This window comes from Salarias fasciatus, chromosome 8 (assembly GCF_902148845.1).
Source record: "Salarias fasciatus chromosome 8, fSalaFa1.1, whole genome shotgun sequence".
Lineage (NCBI taxonomy): Eukaryota > Metazoa > Chordata > Actinopteri > Blenniiformes > Blenniidae > Salarias > Salarias fasciatus.
The window spans coordinates 20,789,546-20,809,297 of record NC_043752.1 but is presented as its reverse complement, the minus strand read 5'-3'; the positions used below and the strand labels follow the sequence as shown (position 1 = coordinate 20,809,297).

The 19,752-nt window shown below is 58.8% G+C and overlaps 1 protein-coding gene across 1 annotated transcript; it reads left to right on the top strand.

Moving 5' to 3' along the window:
- The first annotated feature begins 583 nt into the window (after positions 1-583).
- Positions 584-18,905, top strand: fasn (fatty acid synthase). The gene is given in 43 exon segments (XM_030097976.1): positions 584-821; positions 3,159-3,286; positions 3,398-3,550; positions 3,782-3,955; positions 4,100-4,300; positions 4,423-4,545; positions 4,653-4,768; positions 4,862-4,996; positions 5,171-5,630; positions 5,868-6,055; positions 6,408-6,597; positions 7,650-7,744; positions 8,218-8,352; positions 8,461-8,664; positions 9,037-9,152; positions 9,244-9,329; positions 9,332-9,418; positions 9,492-9,677; positions 9,756-9,836; positions 9,979-10,173; positions 10,246-10,425; positions 10,504-10,707; positions 10,875-11,188; positions 11,496-11,897; positions 12,035-12,199; positions 12,385-12,500; positions 12,656-12,810; positions 12,919-13,122; positions 13,203-13,353; positions 13,450-13,628; positions 13,706-13,825; positions 14,273-14,395; positions 14,505-14,728; positions 15,185-15,374; positions 15,630-15,781; positions 16,032-16,123; positions 16,208-16,602; positions 16,827-17,021; positions 17,100-17,309; positions 17,805-18,016; positions 18,098-18,196; positions 18,336-18,587; positions 18,678-18,905. Coding segments are annotated over 42 exon segments (7,512 nt in total). The 5' UTR covers positions 584-821; position 3,159; the 3' UTR covers positions 18,804-18,905.
- The last annotated feature ends 847 nt before the right edge of the window (positions 18,906-19,752 follow it).

Genomic DNA, 19,752 nt, shown 5'->3' with positions numbered 1-19,752 from the left:
ACGCGCATGTCATCCACACGCGCCCCTCTCCGCTCCAACGTGCGCGAGGGCCGCGTGCACTCTCACGTTCACGGAGCGGTTACGCAATGTTACGTTGAACTTGAACGCGGCCCAGAACGGCTGTTATCACCGCGCACGGGAGGAGGACAGCATCTTCTGACCACACACACACACACACACAAACACACACTCACACACACACACAGCTCAGACTGAGAACACAGGAGAACACTCTGAATGGGAGATGTGCAGTAGAGAACGACACGAGTCTGAGAGCCGATTCTTTTAAGAACCACACACACGCACACTCACACACTCACATACTCTCTCTCCCTCTCTCTTTCTCTCTCTCTCTCTCTCTCTCTCTCTCTCTCGCTCTCTCTCTCTCGCTCTCTCCCTCTCCCTCTCCCGTACCGGGTCAGAACCCAGCCTCTCTGCTGATGCGGGTCAGAAGATCCCAGTCCCTGAGTGACTCAGAAGATCCGAGTCCCTGAGCGGGTCAAGGAGCTCCGGCTCGTGCGCGCGCGCCGGCTCGCCGTGGCGTGTGAACGGCAGTAACCTCTCTCTCCATCACTGGCTGGATGCGCCGCGCTGCCTCGGCTCTCATTGGACTGCGCGGCCGGACTAGTGTCAGCCCATGTGGCGTGTTAGGAGGAAGAATGTCACACATTTAAACCCGGAGCAGAAAAAACCCTCAAGACCGGCGGAATCGGTAAGACTCGGAGGACCGAGCAGGGACACCGCGTGCTGACAGGTTAGACCGGAACGTTTGGACGCTCGTTCGATCCCAGCTCGTCTTCGGCAGCATCACGGACGCGCAGGTGAGTCCGGACAGCATCTCCACCAGAGGAGGCACGTGGAGGCACGTGGGGGGTGGAGGGGGGTGGAGGACCGGGGGGGTCATGGGGGTCGGATCAGAAACGGTCTGAAGACATGTGGGAACATTTCTGCTGGCATTGTGAGTCCTGCTGGGCTCAGAGAGAACAGAGTCCTGTGTCCTGTCCCAGGTCGTCTGACGTTTTCTCATCATGCTGTTCAGTTTCCCGTCAGGGTGATGAGGCTGAAGCTCTGAGGCTCAACGGCTCCTGGGCACTCTGCTACCCAGTGACTCAGCTCCACGCTTCTGTCTCTGTCTCCGGGGGGGCTGGACCCTGACATTTGTCCTCAGATTTTGAAAGCAGTTTGGAGGGACGTGGACCCAGCAGCAGCAGAGAGCCTGGACCCAGACCGGGGCTCCTCTCTGCAGCGTGGAGCCTCCGACCTGCTGGAGTTGAAAAGCACTGATAACTATTCAGCATCCGTCCCCCGGACTCTCCTCCCGTCTCCCGTCCCCTGCTCCAGACATCCGTCTTCATTTCACTGCAGTCGTACGTTTGTCTCCAGAGGGACAGAAAGCCTCCAGCCAGACTCTGCTGCACAGTGACTTGGCAAAATGTGGAAACCAGGAGGAGAAGCGTTCAGACTGCTGAGCAGTTTGTAGAGTCCTCTGGTGGTCAGGGGGACTGGAGGACGGAGACCGGAGCCTGCAGGGCAGGACGGAGCCTGCAGGGCAGGACGGAGCCTGCAGGGCAGGACGGAGCCTGCAGGGCAGGACGGAGCCTGCAGGGTGAATTCGTGGAAGTGTGTGTCATGGCGGCTGCTCTCTGACCCTCAGGCTTTCACCATCGCAGTATTTCACAGCCTCCAGGGAAGCTGGCCCTCCAGGCTCTTGTTGCAGCAGACTGGGGCGTGGACAGACTGGACGTGGACACCGTGTGTCTCACACTGAGACGCAGAATGAGGGACGGCGTGACGCTGAGCTGTCAGACCGGCTTCAGGCTTCCTCCCAGACTGGGTCGTGTCGTGACTTGCTGCTGGTGAAAGCGGAGTCAGTGACGTGGAGATGTCCCGACCGTCCATTTGTCTCCTGAACTCCCCGTCCGGCGGTGAGCAGGCTTACCTGGTGAACCAGGTCAGGCAGCGCGGCGTCGGACTGAATGTGCTGCATCACGTCTAATCCACTAGATCCCGCAGGCCAGGTCAGCTCAGATCCTGGAGGGACGCATTCAGCTGTCTGTCCTCAGAGGGACAGACTCAGGCCTTCTACTGTAAACCACGTCCAGGAGTTTGGACGCTTGACTGTCCTCTGTCTTCTCCTGCGGCGTTTTCAGGGATTGGTTGTCCTCGTCTAGCCACCTCCCCGTTTGGTCTTTTTAGCTGTTTTCAGTTGGTAGAGTGGGTCGTCTGTCGGTCGGAGGCTGCAGGTTCGATTCCCACATCGAAACGCTGAACTGCCCTTGAGCAAGGCTCTGAGCAAGGCTCTGAACACAGCTTGCTTCCAGTGGAGGGTTGGAGCATGGGTGAATGTGATGAACCGGTGGAATCCTTTGACCTTTGACCTTTGACCTTTCAAAGCCACTGTAGCAGGTCTAGCTGTGGTAGCTAGCTTTAGCCCTCCTAGCCTATGGTGAGCGTGAGAGGGGCTCAATGCTAACATCGGAATGGTAAATGCTACATCAATACAAACAGCACATTGTTCAGTTTCGAATGTTAGGAAAAATATCGTATCCATCCATCCATCCATCCATCCATCCATCCATCCATCATCCATCCATCCATCATCCATCCATCCATCATCCATCTTCAGCCGCTTATCCAGGACCAGGTCTCGGGGGCAGGACTCTAAGCAGGGATGTCCAGACTCCCTGCTGGTCACCACTGTTTTCAGGTTGGAGGTGTTTTGCAGCAGGCTACTCCTGTGAGCTGAAGTCGTCCTTGACAGGAGGCGGGGGAGGGTCGTTCTGACGGGACGATGCTATTGGCTGCTGGTCACTCGGCGGTCTGACCTAGAACTAAATGAACCAAGAGGAAGATGGGGCTCATGACGCAGATCGGTCTGGTGAGGAGCTCCGTCATGCATGCACTGTCATGAAGGGGCCCCTCAGAGGACTCTGAGACCCTGAGGTGGTCTCTGAGAGGACCTCAGGGTCTCCCGGGACAGGATCCAGCCCAGGTCATCCTGTCCTGGATGAGCTATGCTGGTGGTTTAGATGAGTCTCTTCAGTGGACCGCCTGATGCAGACTGGTTGTTGTCCTCGCCTGGTGGAGCTGCAGTCAGGACAGCGTCGGTCTCGTTGAAGACGTTGACGCCGTGTCGTCCCTCCTGTCTTCCTCTGCAGCATGGAGGACATCGTCATCGCGGGGATCTCAGGCCGTCTGCCAGAGTCTGACAACCTGCAGGAGTTCTGGGAAAACCTCATCAATGGAGTGGACATGGTGACAGAGGACGACCGGCGGTGGAAACCAGGTGACACTGCGTGCACACACACACACACACACACACAGAACAGGCAGTTGGTGAGGAGAGGTCCAACCTGCTGCTCCCGTCCTGAAAGTGGGTCTTGTCCCCGGTGTGAAGGTCTCTACGGTCTCCCCAAGAGGAACGGTAAGCTGAAGGACATCAGCCACTTTGACGCAGCCTTCTTCGGAGTCCACCCCAAACAGGCCAACACCATGGACCCCCAGCTGCGCCTCATGCTGGAGACCTCCTACGAGGCCATCGTGGACGCAGGTGAGACGTGACATGAGCGTCTTTTAAAACGTGTGTGAGCTGACAGAGAGGTCACAGAGGACTACAGGGTTGTTTGAAAGAGTTATTCCACCATGCTGGGGTTGCTGCTTCGCTCTGAGCTTCCAGAGTCAAGCTTCGCCCTAACGCCGGTGTTTGTTTGACGGGACGTTGGAAGTGCTGCGTCTCCCGTCTGGCAGTCTCGTTCTGACCCGTGGTGGTGCTGTGGCGCAGGCCTGAATCCGGCGGCGCTGCGCGGCAGGAAGATGGGCGTGTACATCGGGGTGAGCGGGTCCGAGGCGGGCGAGGCCTTCAGCAGAGACCCGGAGGAGCTCCTGGGCTACAGCATGACGGGCTGCCAGCGCGCCATGCTGGCCAACAGACTGTCCTACTTCTTTGACTTCAGCGGTACGTCAACATCCTGCTGTAGGTCTGCAGACGGCCACAGTTGGTTTTTGGTGTCCTGCAGCCAGCTCCAGTGTGTTTCCATCGCTGTGACCCTCCATGAAGCGGCTCCTGAAGGTGTCCGGTGTTCTCTGCTTCCCTCGCCAGGCCCCAGCCTCGCCATCGACACCGCCTGCTCCTCCAGCCTGCTGGCCTTAGAAAACGCCTTCCACGCCATCCGCCAGGGCCACTGCGAGGGGGCTCTGGTCGGAGGGGTCAACCTGCTGCTCAAGCCAAACACCTCAGTGCAGTTCCACAAACTGGGCATGCTCAGCGCCGAGGGCACCTGCAAGTCCTTCGATTCGTCGGGTAAGAAGCGCGTTGGTGTCTCCAGACTGGACGACAGCTCAGAGCCGTCGGACATGGGATTGAATAGAAGTGGGAGCTTCATGGAGTGGAGTTTCAGATGGGATGTCAACATCTTCCACCAGGCAATGGATACTGCCGATCTGAAGCGGCGGTCGCTGTGCTGCTGACCAGGCGATCTGTGGCTAAAAGAGTCTACGCAACGGTGATCAACGCCGGCAACAATACCGACGGATACAAAGAGCAAGGTGAGCGGTCGCTCCGGGACCGAGGCCGAGCTGGCGGCTGCTGCTGCTGAGGCCCCGCCTCCACTGAGGCCCCGCCTCCACTGAGGGCTCTGCTCATGCCTCCTCAGGTGTGACCTTTCCCTCCGGTGACATGCAGCAGAGGCTGGTCCGTTCTCTCTACCAGGAGGCCAAAATCACCCCCGAGCAGGTGGAGTACATCGAGGCCCACGGCACCGGAACAAAGGTCCGTCTTGGTTTTTGGTTCTTCTCACCACAGGATAGCCTCACCGGTATGAAAGTACCTTTCCTCTGAGCCATGTGTGACTTCCTCCTGCAGGTTGGGGATCCACAGGAAGTCAACGGTATTGTCAGTGTGTTCTGTGAGTCCAGGAAGGAGCCCTTGTTAATTGGCTCCACCAAGTCCAACATGGGCCATCCAGAACCAGCCTCTGGTCTGGCTGCCTTGGCAAAGGTGAGCTCTTCCAGTATCCAGATTCCACAACGACCGAACAGCCAGATGTTGAGGTCCAGCCCTGGTAGTTTCAGAGTTGACATGATAACAGTCCAGCACGGTGTTCTGTCAGTACCAATGTCGATGAACATGAAGAATCTTCTTGCTGAGGTGGTTTTTCTGTGCCGTGTTCAGGTGGTTCTCTCCTTGGAGCATGGAGTTTGGGCCCCCAACCTGCACTTCAACACTCCGAACCCCGACATCCCGGCGCTCGCCGACGGCCGGCTGCAGGTGGTGGACCGGCCGCTGCCGGTGCGGGGCGGCTTCGTAGGGATCAACTCCTTCGGCTTCGGAGGTTCAAACGTTCACGTCATCCTCCGGCCGGCGGAGCGGGCGGCGGCCCCCCCCCCGTCGAGGTCCCACCCCAGGATCCTGCAGGCCTGTGGCCGCACGGAGGCTGCGGTGAGCGCCATCCTGGCCAAAGGGAAGGAGCACGCCGCAGACGACGGCTTCCTGTCCCTGCTCAACGGCGTGTCGGGCGTGTCCGCCGCCAGCATGCCGTACCGAGGCTACGCCGTGCTGGGCTCCGACGGAGACACGACGGAGGTGCAGCAGGCCGCCGCGGCCGGCAGGCCGCTGTGGTTCGTCTGTTCAGGTGAGACTCCGTACACACCGAGCAACACCGAGCAGCCAGAGCGGCGCCGCGCTCAGCTGTGAGAACGCTGCGGGTTCTCTGTGGCGTAGATCTATATGTTGTAGATCTGTGTTTGAGTTCTTCCCAAGACTATGATGTGAACTTCAGCTGAGTTCCTTGTGTGTGTGTGTCTGGTGTGTGTGTGTGTGTGTCTGGTGTTTGTGTGTCTGTGGTGTGTGGTGTGTGTGTGTGTTCCAGGCATGGGCACCCAGTGGGCCGGTATGGGCCGCAGCCTCATGCAGCTGCCGTCCTTCCGGGAGTCCATCCTGCGGTCCGACTCCGCCCTGCAGTCCACCGGCCTGGTGGTGTCCCGGCTGCTGATGGAGGCCGACGACGCCACGTTTGAAGACACGGTCCACGCCTTCGTGGGCCTGGCTGCCGTCCAGGTGAGTTAAAGCAGGAGTGAGGGTTCCATCGCTCACCTCCTCCTCACAGGAGCTGATGAATGATGAGGAAGCTTTCGCTCAGTGTCTGGCCCACAGCGGCCCTCCTGTCTGAAACCTGCTGGACCCGCTTTGCACGTTATCCTTCTTTACATGCTGCTCTGTGATGTGTGGTATTGTTTTGTAATGAAGTGAGTAATCCAGGGCGTGCTGTACCCAGGTTTCCTGAGACTTCCTGTCTGCTCCAGATGGATCCTCATTAAATACCTGAAGTGACCGGCAGTACGTTGTAGGAAGCGCCCTCTTCCTCTCAGAACAGTCCCGTGGCTGACCCGCCCCCCACGTTCCCCCACAGATCGCCCAGATCGACCTGCTGTCCCAGCTGGGCCTGCGGCCGGACGGCATCGTGGGACACTCGGTGGGGGAGCTGGCCTGCGGCTACGCCGACGGCTCGCTCAGCCAGGCCGAGGCCGTCCTGGCGGCCTACTGGAGAGGCCGCTGCATCCAGGAGGCCGACCTCCCTCCAGGAGGCATGGCGGCCGTCGGTAAGGCCGACCGGGACCTCCGACGCCTCGGTTCCACATTCCAAATGACACCAGACACACATTCTGCAGAGAACAGTACTGTAGACATTAAAGGATAAGTTCGGTTTAAACAGCTTTCACGTCGTTTATAGAATAAAGTAGAACAATATACTCACCCCGAAGGGTTTTCTGATCCAAACAGTGCTTCAGGAGAAATTTAGATCGAAAATCGAGCAGCGGACATCCCTATAGGTCTAGCAGACGGGGCATCGTTAGTGCCGCTCCTAAACGGCTTTAATCGTCCAAAAACTCATTAGTTTCACCAATATTTCATCACGGTCCGCTCAGCCTCTCCTCCACCACAGATATTCGTCCATTTTGCACAAAACTGGAAGAGGAAAGCTGTTGTGTAGCCTCCAGTTGCCCCTGAAACAATGAGCCGTACTGTGCATGGCGCGGCGCCGTAAACAGAGCCTGCAGTTCAGAGGTCAGCAGAACCACAACAACAATATATCTTGTAATCTGCTCGAAAGAAGTCCAGAGGCGTTTGGCAGCGTGACGATGTTTATTCCCGAGAGCAGGTATCAGACACATGCGTTGGCATCGGCAGTCAAACACACACAACAGCGCTACGGCTTCCGTAGCTCCGGCTTACCTAGACATAGATCTATAGACATAGACCTATAGACATAGATATCTAGACTGCACTGCTTACTGAACATATATCTGCATATATGACATATCTCGCGACACCGGGCTGTCGTGGAGGAGAGGTGTGAGCGTTTTTGGACGATTAAAGCCGTTTTAGGAGCGGCGTTACCGATGCCCCGTCTGCTGGCCGTATACAGATGTGCGTCGCTCAATTTTGGATCTAAATTTCTCCCGAACCACTGTTCGGATCAGAAGAGGGTGAGTATCTTGTTGTACTTCCTTCTATAAACAACGTGAAAACTGTTCAAACCGTTCTTATCCTTGAACAACGGAGAACAGAGCTGTTCCACATTCCATCGGGGGACGGCGTGTCGATGTGAAGCTCTGTCCTGTCCTCACCGGGTCTGTTGGACTGTGTGCAGGGTTGACCTGGAAGGAGTGTCTCGCCCAGTGTCCTCAGGGAGTCGTCCCTGCCTGCCACAACGCCGAGGACACCGTCACCATCTCTGGTCCTAAGGTCACAACCTCTGACCCCACGTTTTAGGCAGGACTGTAGTTTTCTGTCCGGACTGTAGTTTTCTGTCCGGACTGTAGTTTTCTGTCCGGACTGTAGTTTTCTGTCCGGACTGTAGTTTTCTGTCCGGACTGTAGTTTTCTGTCCGGACTGTAGTTTTCTGTCCGGACTGTAGTTTTCTGTCTGGACTGTAGTTTTCTGTCTGGACTGTAGTTTTCTCTCCGGACTGTAGTTTTCTGTCCGGACTGTAGTTTTCTGTCCGGACTGGACTGTAGTTTTCTGTCCGGACTGTAGTTTTCTGTCCGGACTGTAGTTTTCTGTCTGGACTGTAGTTTTCTGTCTGGACTGTAGTTTTCTCTCCGGACTGTAGTTTAGTGTCTGGACTGTAGTTTTCTGTCCGGACTGTAGTTTTCTGTCAGCACTGCTCTCGCCGCTCCAGCCGTCCTGCTCATTTCCGTTGTCTTGGTGGTTTCCAGGACTCCATTGCTGCGTTTGTGAAGGACCTGAAGGAGCAGGGAGTGTTTGCGAAGGAAGTGCGTAGCGCCGGCGTTGCTTTTCACTCCTACTACATGGCGTCCATCGCTCCGGCGCTGCTGGCTGCTCTGAAGAAGGTGTGTTGGTCTGAAGCTTAGACTGGTGGTATTTCAGAAAGCCTGCCATGTGGCCTCTGTCTTCATTCCTGGACGAGGTCTGTAAGCCTGGTGTGGTCTGGAGTGCAGGTGATCCCGGAGCCGCGGCGGCGCTCGTCCCGCTGGGTGAGCACCTCCATCCCTCAGTCCGACTGGGACTCCCCTCTGGCCCTCTACAGCTCGGCCGACTACCACGTCAACAACCTGGTGAGCCCGGTGCTGTTCCAGGAGGCGCTCAGCCTGGTGCCGGACCAGGCGGTGGTGGTGGAGATCGCTCCGCACGCTCTGCTACAGGTAGGCTCAACGTGGCCTTCGCCAACCGATTCAGGGATCCCGTAGATCCAGGATGAAGCTGTCAGGTGTCATAATGCTGGATGGAGCGGTGTTTCTGGGTCCAAGCTGCTGAAGACACGAGTTACCAGCTGAACAGGAAAATAAGCAGTGTGCTCAGGAAGAGGGTCAACTGTCCCGTCGCGTCCATCCTGTCCCCTCCCCTAGTGACAAGACACCATGCCTCACTGAGAACAGACGATATGGAGCAGGAGAGCTTTACTGGGAAGGCAGGAAGTTTGGATTTTTAGAGTTCCCAAGAACATTTGTACCAAAAAGAAAGTGAGGTCTTTCAGGTTGGAGTCATAAAGCCTTCCATACGTCTTCTCTGCTCAGGCCATTCTGAAGCGCAGCCTGAAGCACACCTGCACCATCGTCCCGCTGATGAAGAGGGGCCATGCCAACAACCTGGAGTTCTTCCTCTCAAACATTGGCAGGATTTACATGAATGGGTCAGTGAACGCCTCGTCTCCATCGCTCGGACGCTGCTTCCTCTGGTGAGACGTGTTTCATTCCACTTCCTGTTCTGGTCCTCTCCTGCAGCATCGACGTGGACAGCGACCGGCTGTGCCCGGCTGTGAAGTACCCGGTCCCAGCCGGGACCCCTCTGGTGTCTCCCCTGGTTTTGTGGACCATGCTCAGGCCTGGGATGTCCCCAAGGTGGAGGACTTCTCCTTTGGCTCCGGAGGCTCTAAATCTTCTGCTCTCTATAATATTGGTAAGAAATCCTGTCTGGATGATCAGGCCTCGTCTTTTCACGCGAATGCTGAATGGCGTCCGCCTCTTCCCAGACCTGGACTCTGCAGACCACTACGTGCTTGAGCACTGCATCGATGGCCGTGCTCTGTATCCGGCCACGGGCTACCTGCTGCTGGCCTGGCGCACCCTGATGAGGAGCCTGGGGACCGTCCTGGAGGCCACGGCCGTGACCTTCGAGGACGTGACCATCCATCGAGCCACCATACTGCCGGCGGCTGGTGAGAGCAGGCGGCTGGGGACGGTCTACAGGGACCAGGACCGGCTGTTCTGATGGCTCCTCCCTCTCTGCCCCCCAGGCTCCGTCCAGCTGGAGGTCAATCTCATGCCTGCCACCAATAAGTTTGAAATCTCTGAAAATGGAAACCTGACTGTCAGTGGTAAGTCATCTGGAAGCGCTTCACTTTCAATGTTCCTTTTCCTAAACGTAAATTCATTTTTCCCTCATTTTCTGCACTAAACCCCGTGATGACGAGGAGAAAGTGGTTTAACAGCTCCGGATGTGTCTCCTGGCTCTTTCAGGGAAGGTCGGCCTCTTGGAGGACGCCGCCCTGGATTCGCTTCACCAGCAGATCCAAGAGCAGAGCGCCGGGGACGGGGACGGAGACGGAGACGGCGGACGGCCTCTCAAGGCTCCGGACGTCTACAAGGAGCTGCGTCTGCGGGGCTACGACTACGGCAACGCCTTCCGCGGCATTCTGGAGTGCAGCCACGCAGGTGAGGCCGAGGCGGCGCCGCTTCCTGTCCAGGGTTCGTCTCGCGCTGAGACGCCTGTCCGCCTCCCGGCAGGAGAGCGGGGACAGCTGGAGTGGACGGGGAACTGGGTGACCTTCCTGGACGCCATGCTGCAGATGATGGTGGTGGGGCTGCCGGGGCGCGGTCTCCGGCTGCCCACCAGGATCCGGTCCGTGTGCATCGACCCGGCCCTCCACCGGCAGCAGGTCGTCCGGCTCGCCGAGGGGAAGCAAGGTTGGTCCTCGGTCCTGTTGAGGGGGACTCCTGTCCTCCGAGGCTCCGTTAAAGAGTGTGTCCCCTGTGAACCTGCAGCCGTGAGCGTCCGGGTGAGCCGGCCCCTGGACAGCATGGTGGCCGGGGGGGTCCAGGTCCGGGGTCTGCACGCCACCGTGGCCCCCCGCCGCCAGCAGCAGCAGAGCCCGCCCGTCACCGAGGAGCTGGTCTACGTTCCCTACCTGGAGACCGGGTGTCTCTCAGCCAGCGAGGAGCTGACGGAGCAGCTGGAGCGCTGCCAAGGTACCGACCCCCATCCAGAACCCCGCTGCAGAACCACAGGACCCGGGTCGGACAGGGGCGGACCTGACAGGCTTTGACGGGTTCTCTCAGCTCCGGGTTCTCTCAGCTCAGGGTTCTGTGAGGTCAGGGTTCTCTCAGCTCAGGTTCTGATTGGTTGGCTCTTGCAGGTCTAGTCGGCGTCCTGCAGCAGAAGCTGGTTCCTCACGGCATCAGACTGTCGGTTCCGGGAGTCCCTGGGCAGTGCGGCGGTCCGGGCGGCGGCGAGCCTCCGGAGCCCGGCCTGGTCCGGCTGCTGACCCGGCTCTGCGGGCTGGACCTGAACGGGAGCTTCCGGTCCGAGCTGGAGCAGCTGGTGGAGGCGGAGCGCTCCTGTCTCCTGCAGGACGTCCTGCTGAGGGGCCTGCTGGACCGGCCCCCCCTCAGACACTGCCTGGACATCGTCCTGGAGAACAGCCCGCCCGGCAGGATCCGAGTCCTGGAGGTGAGCCCAGACCCGGAACCAGAAACCACCCTGTAAGGAACATGCTCAGTGGAGACAGTCCTCCAGAGGGTCAGGACTCCTGGTCCTGGTCCTGGTCCTGGTCCAGGTCCAGATTCCCCTGGTCCTGCTCAAACTTGCAGACCAACAGAAAACGATGTAGTTTTGAAAACGCTGCCATGTAAACATGAAAGTTTTCTGAACTGAAGATGTGAAAACGACGGTTTGAGTTGGACGGCAGTGGGCGTGTCCTGGATGTTAACGTGTCCCCCCCCCCCCCCCCCCCCCCCCCCCCCCCCCCCCCCCCCAGGCTCTGTCCAGTGAGGGCCAGCTCTTCTCGCGGGCGGTGCCCCTCCTCGGCCTGCAGCCGGCGCTCCATGTGGACTACACCGCCTCGGCGGCAGACCTGGACCTGCTGTCCGGCCAGCGGGCCCAGCTGGAGGATCTGTCCGTGGCGTGCGCGCAGTGGGACCCGGCGGCGGGCCCCGCCCCCGCCGGCCTGGCGGCGGCGGCCGACCTGGTGGCATGTAACCACGCGTTTGGCCCCCTGAGCGCGGACCCCGGCTCGCTGGTGGCGAACCTGGCGTCTGGAGTGCGGCGGGGCGGCTTCGTCCTGCTGCACACCCTGCTGAAGGGGGACACTCTGGGCGAGACGGTGGCCTTCCTCTGCAGCTCCGCCCACAACCACAAGCACCACGGGCTGCTCACACAGGTGAAAGGTCAACCCGGGACGACTCAGCTGACAGACATGAGCAGGGGTCTGCAGCCTGCAGAGCCGCAGCTTGAACCCCCCTGGACGTGAGTGTCCTGGAGCCGGTTCTTCCTGACCGGCTTCTGTCTGTCCTCCAGGCTGAGTGGGAGACGGTGTTTGAGGCGGCGTCTCTCAGCCTGGTGGCGCTCAGGAGGTCTTTCTACGGCTCCGCCATCTTTCTGTGTCGCCGCCGGACCTCGGGCCAGCCGCCGGTCTTCCTGCCGGTGGACGGCAGCGACTACCAGTGGGTGGAGACTCTGAAGGTGGGTCCTGGTCTTCAGCTCTCTGACCTCTGCTCTCTGGCTCCGTTATTAAACCATCAGCACCACCTAGTGGACCAACATGACGAGCACATGGTCCCCGTGTTGCTGCTGTTTCATGGACATGTTGAAACGAGGTGGAAACAGCACGACTTCCTGCAGGGTGTGAGTGTTTGCCTGTTCCTCAGACGCTGCTGGCGGAGGCCTCGGACCGGCCGGTGTGGCTCACGGCGTCTCGCCCCCACAGCGGCGTCGTCGGGATGGTCAACTGTCTCCGGCAGGAGCCGGGCGGCCACCGGATCCGGTACGAGTCCGTCTGAACCCAGAGAGTCCTGAATAAACCGTCTCTGCTCTGGGAGATTCTAAATCGGAGTATAAACATCTGAGCACGTGTCTGTTTCGAGCGGTTTCTATTGGCCTGACGGTTTTTGTTCTCTGGTTCGATTCCTCCGTCTCCAGCTGTGCGTTCGTGTCCAACCTGAACGACTCGTCGGCGGCGCCGAACCTCCAGGCGGCCCAGCCGGACCTGCAGTCCGTCCTGGAGAAGGATCTGGTGATGAACGTGTACCGAGACGCGTGCTGGGGCTCCTTCAGACACCAGCACGTCACAAAAGGTTTCCGCACGTTGATCCCTCAGTCCGATCCGAGCTCCGAGCCCGCCGCCTGTCGTCCGCCTGTCGTCCGCCTGTCGTCCGGCTGTACTGAGTGTGTTTTGCTGCCAGATGCCGGTGAGGAGCTGACGGACAGCGCCTACGTCAACGTGCTGACCCGCGGTGACCTGTCGTCCCTGCGCTGGATCAGATCCACCGCTCCGGACCCCCGGGCCGCCGGCCACGCCGCGGCGCCGTGCCACGTCTACTACAGCTCGCTCAACTTCAGAGACATCATGCTGGCGACCGGCAAGCTCCCTCCGGACGCCATCCCAGGTACGGCGTGGGAGCAGCAGGCCTCCCCTCCCCCCCACTCCCTGCTTCTTCTCTCAATCTGCCACCCCGGTGCTGTGCAGGGGGGCAGGCGCTGCAGCAGTGCATGCTGGGTATGGAGTTCTCCGGGCGCGACGCCGCCGGCGGGCGTGTGATGGGGCTGCTGCCCGCTAAAGGCCTGGCTACGCACGTGGACGCCGACAGGAGGTTCCTCTGGGAAGTTCCCTCCAACTGGTGAGCGCCTCACACTGCTGGACCTGAACCTGGAGGAGCAGCCGGGGTCTGCCGGGGCTTCAGAGTGTGTGTGTGTGTGTGTGTGTGTGCGTGCAGGACTCTGGAGCAGGCAGCCTCAGTACCGGTGGTCTACGCTACAGCGTATTACTCCCTGGTGGTCCGCGGCCGGCTCCGGTCCGGGGAGTCGGTTCTGATCCACTCGGGGTCGGGGGGCGTGGGCCAGGCGGCCATCGCCATCGCACTGAGCAGGAAGTGCCAAGTGTTCACGACAGTGGGTGAGTGGACTGCCGGGCAGTCTGACGGCGGGGAGCCACGCCCTCCGACCTCTGACACCAGGGTCGTGTGTCACCAGGCTCGGCTGAGAAACAGGCCTACCTGCAGGACAGGTTTCCCCAGCTGTCCACACACAGCTTCGCCAACTCCCGCGACACCTCGTTTGAAAAGCACATCCTGCTTCACACAAAGGGCAAAGGTCAGAGGTCACACCTCATTCAGTCCACAACCTTTACAGCAAGGGAGTCAAACTGTGACATCGTTCCTTACTGTGTGTGTCTGCGTGTGTGTGTGTCTGTGTCTGTGTCTGTGTCTGTGTCTCTGTGTCTCTGTGTCTCTGTGTCTCTGTGTGTGTGTGTGTGTGTGTGTGTGTGTGTGTGTGTGTGTGTGTGTGTGTGTGTGTGTGTGTGTGTGTGTGTGTGTGTGTGTGTGTGTGTGTCTGTGTGTGTCTGTGTGTGTCTGTGTGTGTCTGTGTGTCTGTGTGTGTCTGTGTGTGTGTGTCTGTGTGTGTCTGTGTCTGTGTCTGTGTCTGTGTGTGTGTGTGTGTCTGTGTGTGTCTGTGTCTGTGTCTGTGTCTGTGTCTGTGTCTGTGTCTGTGTCTGTGTCTGTGTCTGTGTCTGTGTCTGTGTGTGTGTGTGTGTGTTAGGGGTGGATGTGGTTCTGAACTCTCTGGCTGAGGAGAAGCTTCAGGCCAGCCTCCGCTGTCTGGCTCGACACGGCCGATTCCTGGAGATTGGAAAGTTCGACCTCTCCAACAACTCCCCGCTGGGTCAGTGGCTAGCTCTTCTTCTGTGGTGAAGCTGTTCCTCTGTGGTGAAGCTGCTCTTCGGTGGTTGTACTGGTCAGTGAAGCTCTTTGCCGCTGTGTGCTGTGTGCAGGCATGGCCCTGTTCCTGAAGAACGTGGCCTTTCACGGCATCCTGCTGGACGCTCTGTTTGAGGAGGGGAACCGGGAGTGGGAGGAGGTGTTCCAGCTGCTGAAGGAGGGCATCGCGGGAGGAGTGGTCCAGCCTCTCCGGACCACCGTGTTCCAGAGGGAGCAGGTGGAGGAGGCCTTCAGGTTCATGGCTCAGGGCAAACACATCGGAAAGGTCCTGCTGCAGGTGGGCGTGGATCCATGACAACACAGCTGCTTTACGGCTGCTTTACAGTTACTTTGCAGGTGCTTTACACCTACTTTACGGCCACTTTACAGCTACTTCACAGCTGCTTTACGGCTGCTTTACAGCTACTTTACAGCTACTTTACATCTACTTTACAGTTAGTCTGCAGGAGATTTACAGCTACTTTACGGCCATTTTACGGCAGCCTTACAGCTTTTTTATGGCTACTTTACACCTACTTTACGGCCACTTTACAGCCACTTTACAGCCACTTTACAGCCACTTTACAGCCACTTTACAGACACTTTACAGCCACTTTACATCCACTTTACAGCTGCTTCACAGCCTTTTTACAGCTACTTTACAGCTACTTTACAGCTGCTATACGGCTACTTTATAGTTGCTTTACAGCCACTTTACAGCTGCTTTACACTCACAATTCTCCCCCTTCCTCAGGTGCGTTCTGAGGACTCCGACGCCTCCTGTCCTCTGTCCATCCCAGCTATCTGCCGGAGCCTCTTCCTGCCCAGCCACTCCTATATCATCACCGGGGGGCTCGGGGGCTTTGGCCTGGAGCTGTCTGAGTGGCTGATCGAGAGAGGAGCTCGCATACTAGTGCTGACTTCCAGATCAGGAATCAGGAATGGTGAGAAAAGTCTCCATTCTACACTTTTCTTTTATTCACTTTGAATCAGAAGAGAGACACATCTTCAGTGATTCTCACCACAGTTCAACTTAGATTTTTTTCATTTAGACTTGGATCTTTTTTAAGATTCTTTACAGGTTTTAAGTTTTTTAGCACATGTTTGGCAGCATGTGTGAAGGCTGTCCTGCGCTGTATTGGGCGAGTGCTCAGCCTGAGTTGAGCCTTGTGGATTTGTCCCTCTGTGTTCGGCTTCAGGTTACCAGGAGAAGCGAGTGTGTGAGTGGAGGAGCCGCGGCGTGGACGTGCTGGTGTCCACCAGCGACGTGGGCTCGCCGGACGGCGCAGAGCGGCTGATCGCAGAGGCCCGAGCTCGCGGTCCCGTGGGCGGAGTCTTCCACCTCGCCATGGTAACAGAACAAGCTCCTCTTTGGGTCCAAACCAAAGTCTCTTCTCGCCTTGATTCAGGTTTAGATGCTTTTGAGAGGAAAGTGTGAGTCTGTCACTGAGACCACCAGTCTGACTGCAGGTTTACAGCCACAGTAGAAAATGTCACCAGAGCAGCTGATGAAGAACCTTCTTGAGTCGAAGCTCGTGGTTCACACTGAGCTGTAGGAAGCGTGACCTTTAACTGCAGCCTGAACTTTCTGTCACCGTCAGGTGCTGAAAGATGGGATGCTGGAAAACCTGACTCCTCAGCTGTTTGTGGAAGTGAACAGGCCTAAATGTGAGGGCATCGTGAATCTGGACCGGTAGGACCAACACTGACTGATCGGGGCTTCGCCGTGCCTCTCTTGGCGGTTACACTGACCGACCGCCCTCTGCTCCCGCTGCAGGGTGACCAGACAGGTCTGCCCCGACCTCAGCTACTTCGTGGCCTTCTCCTCGGTCAGCTGCGGCCGTGGAAACGCCGGCCAGAGTAACTACGGCTACGCTAACTCTGCCATGGAGCGCGTCTGTGAGCGGCGGCGCCACGACGGCCTGCCCGCCCTGGCGGTGCAGTGGGGGGCCATCGGGGACGTCGGCGTGGTGCTGGAGACCATGGGTGATAACGACACCGTGATTGGAGGGACGCTCCCACAGCGCATCGCCTCCTGTCTGGAGGTGCTGGACTTCTTCCTCTGCAGGCGGCAGCCGGTGATGTCCAGCTTCGTGCTGGCCGAGAGGACCAGGGTGCAGCAGGAGGCCGGCGGCGGCAGAGACCTGGTGGCGGCCGTCGCCCACATCCTGGGTAAGAACAGCGTTCTGTCTCTGTGTGGCGCTGTGGAGCTTTCTGCTGTCATACAGTGGCCTCTAGTGGTCAACATAGTCCATACAGGACTGCACGCTCCTCGTGTCGCTTCTTGAAGTAAAGGACATGTGGACAGGTGTGAAGACCAGCATGAAGAACAGAGTCAGACGGAGCTGGAGCTGTTGTCGGGATGAATGAGCGTTGATGTGTGTGTTTCCGTCCAGGCGTGCGGGACGTGAGCAGTCTGAATGCTGATTCCTCATTGGCGGACTTGGGCCTGGACTCTCTGATGGGTGTGGAGGTTCGCCAGACTCTGGAGCGGGATTATGATATCGTGATGGCCATGAGGGAGGTCCGCCAGCTCACCATCAACAAACTGCGAGAGCTCTCCCAGAACGACAAGCCTGAGGGATCCAACGGTACCGGCGGCGGCCTGGACACGTCTCTGGGCGTTCCCTCTGCCGCGTCTCACCTCCTGTCTGACTCCGCCTCCACAGCCAAGAGGGACGGCCCCAGCTCCGGACTGGACTCGGACCCGGCCCAGCTCCTGGTCGACCCCAACGGCCCCACCGTGACCCCACTGAAGGAGGCTCCCGGCCAGGGGAGGGCGCTGTTCGTGGTCCACCCCATCGAGGGCTCCGTCTCCAGGCTGAAGACGCTGGCGTCCAGACTCAGCATGCCCTGCTATGGCCTGCAGTGCACCTCAGGTAGCCCCGCCTCCGTTATCTAGAAATGTGGGTTAAACGCTTTTATTATTCTTTGCTCACATCAGTTTTAACTGGAAAGGCAGGACTCACTGTTGAGAGGGAGCATCAGAGCTAGAAGACGTTCATCTTCAAACTTCCCACGTCACGGCCGCCCTGTCCAATCAGAAGGCCGCACAGGTCCCAGTGAGAGAGAGGAGTTAATCCCTGGTTTTTCCCATTGAAGCACCAAGACCAGGAATATAATTCAGAATTACTTGATTCAGAATAAACCAATTCTGAATTAAAACACCCTGAACCAGAGTCTGTGAAAGAGTGAGAGCTCTGAGCACAGCTGGACCCGTCCTATCTGTGCTGGTCAGCTGTTGGAAGCATGTCCACCAGGTGGCGCTGCAGCGTTGAATTTCTGGCTTCAGCTGAAGGAAATTGTGAAGTTTTGATGACTGTCCTCCCGTCTTCATGTCCCTGTGGGTCCGGTTCACGCCCGTCCCTCTGCAGCCGCCCCTCTGGACAGCATCCAGGCCCTGGCAGCGTACTACGTCCAGTGTGTCCGGCAGGCGCAGCCCGAGGGGCCGTACCGAGTGGCCGGTTACTCCTTTGGAGCCTGCGTGGCGTTCGAGATGTGCTGCCAGCTGCAGGCCGGCGGCCAGTCGGTGGAGCACCTGTACCTCCTGGACGGCTCGCACTCCTACGTGGCCGCCTACACTCAGGTGAGCGATGGACGGACCGCCGGGTCCCCGCGGCGCGGCGCCGGCCGGACGTGCTGGTGACGCTGTGATCCGGCTCCTCAGAGCTACAGGGCCAAGCTGACCCCGGGCAACGAGAGCGAGGCGGAGGCCGAGGCCCTGTGCGCCTTCGTCCAGCAGTTCACCGGCACCGAGTACAACAAGGTACGTGGCCCCGGAGGGTCCAGAGGGTCCCCGCTGAGGGTCTGGAGCCTGGAGGCGTTTCCATGGCAGCGGCCGCTGGGTGTGACAGGGTTGAGTCAGTCCGGAGTCGGGTGTGAAGGCGGCTCCTCCTCCGTTGCAGCTGCTGGACTCTCTCCGGCCGCCGCCGGACCTGGAGGCTCGCGTCGCCGTCGCCGTGGACCTGATCGCCGCCGGACGCGCCGGCCTGGGACCGGACGCGCTGCGCTTCGCCGCCACCTCCTTCTACTTCAAGCTGAAGGCGGCGGACGGCTACGTGCCGGCGGGGAAATACCACGGCAGCGTGACGCTGCTGCGAGCCGGAACCAGCAGCGAGGCGGAGCTCAACCTGGGAGCCGACTACAAGCTGAGCGAGGTATCCCTCTGACCCCTCTGACCCCTCTGACCCGGGACCGCCTCCTGGTCCGGACCTCCAGACGGCTCACTCCGCTGTGTCTTCGTGCAGGTGTGCGACGGGAAGCTGGCGGTCCACGTCATTGAGGGAGACCACCGCACCTTCCTGGAGGGGGACGGAGCAGAGTCCATCAGCAGGATCATCCACAGCTCACTGTCTGAGCCCCGAGACCGCTAGACCGGCCCAACCCCCCCGCAGGGCCCCCCACAGCAGGGCCCCCCACAGCACTCCCACACTAGACTGATCCAGTCTGTTAACTGCTCATTAGGGACCAGCGGGGACCAGCGGGGACCAGGGGGGACCAGGGGGGACCAGGGGGGACCAGGAGGACCAGGAGGGACCAGGGGGACCACGGAGAACCAGAAGTCCTTCATCCTGCAGCAGACCTTATTCACTTAGATTTAGATCCAACACCCTCTGAGGACTTCCCCTCTTTCATGAACTCAGTTTTACCAACAACCCTGCACACACACACACACACACACACACACACACACACACACACACACACACACACACACACACACACACCCTCTGTGGTTTCACCTGCATGTGTTTCTCCGAACACACACTCACATTTTCCTGTCATTGTTAGTTTGCTTTTATCAGTGTTTTACTTCTGACTTCTTGTCTTCTGCAGAACCGAACTGCACGTCCTCCTTATTCCCTGTGAGCAGCCGGTAACCAGACCCACGGCCTGTAACAGCCTGTAACAGCCTGTAACAGCCTGTAACAGCCTGTAACAGCCTGTAACAGCCTGTAACAGCCTGTAACAGCCTGTAACACCCTGTAACACCCTGTAACAGCCTGTTACTGAGCAGTCTAATCCCCCTTCCTAACACAGACACATGGACTCTGCAGTTTTGTTCAGTAGCTTTGGACAGCCGGTGTCTCATGTCTCAGAGTGGAGACAGGAGCAGGACGGAGGGAGGGAGTCGGTGTCCGGTCAGTAACCTGGCTGGATATGAAGGGAGGAGCACCCCGCCCCTGAAGCCCCGTCCCGGCCCGGTCGTCATTCTCATGGACTATGGAGGTCGTGTGAAGGCCTGAGTCTCTGGGTGACCCCACCCGTTGCTGTGATGGTGCTGGTGGCTGGAGGTGCTCCTGTGACCGTCCCCTCCTCCGT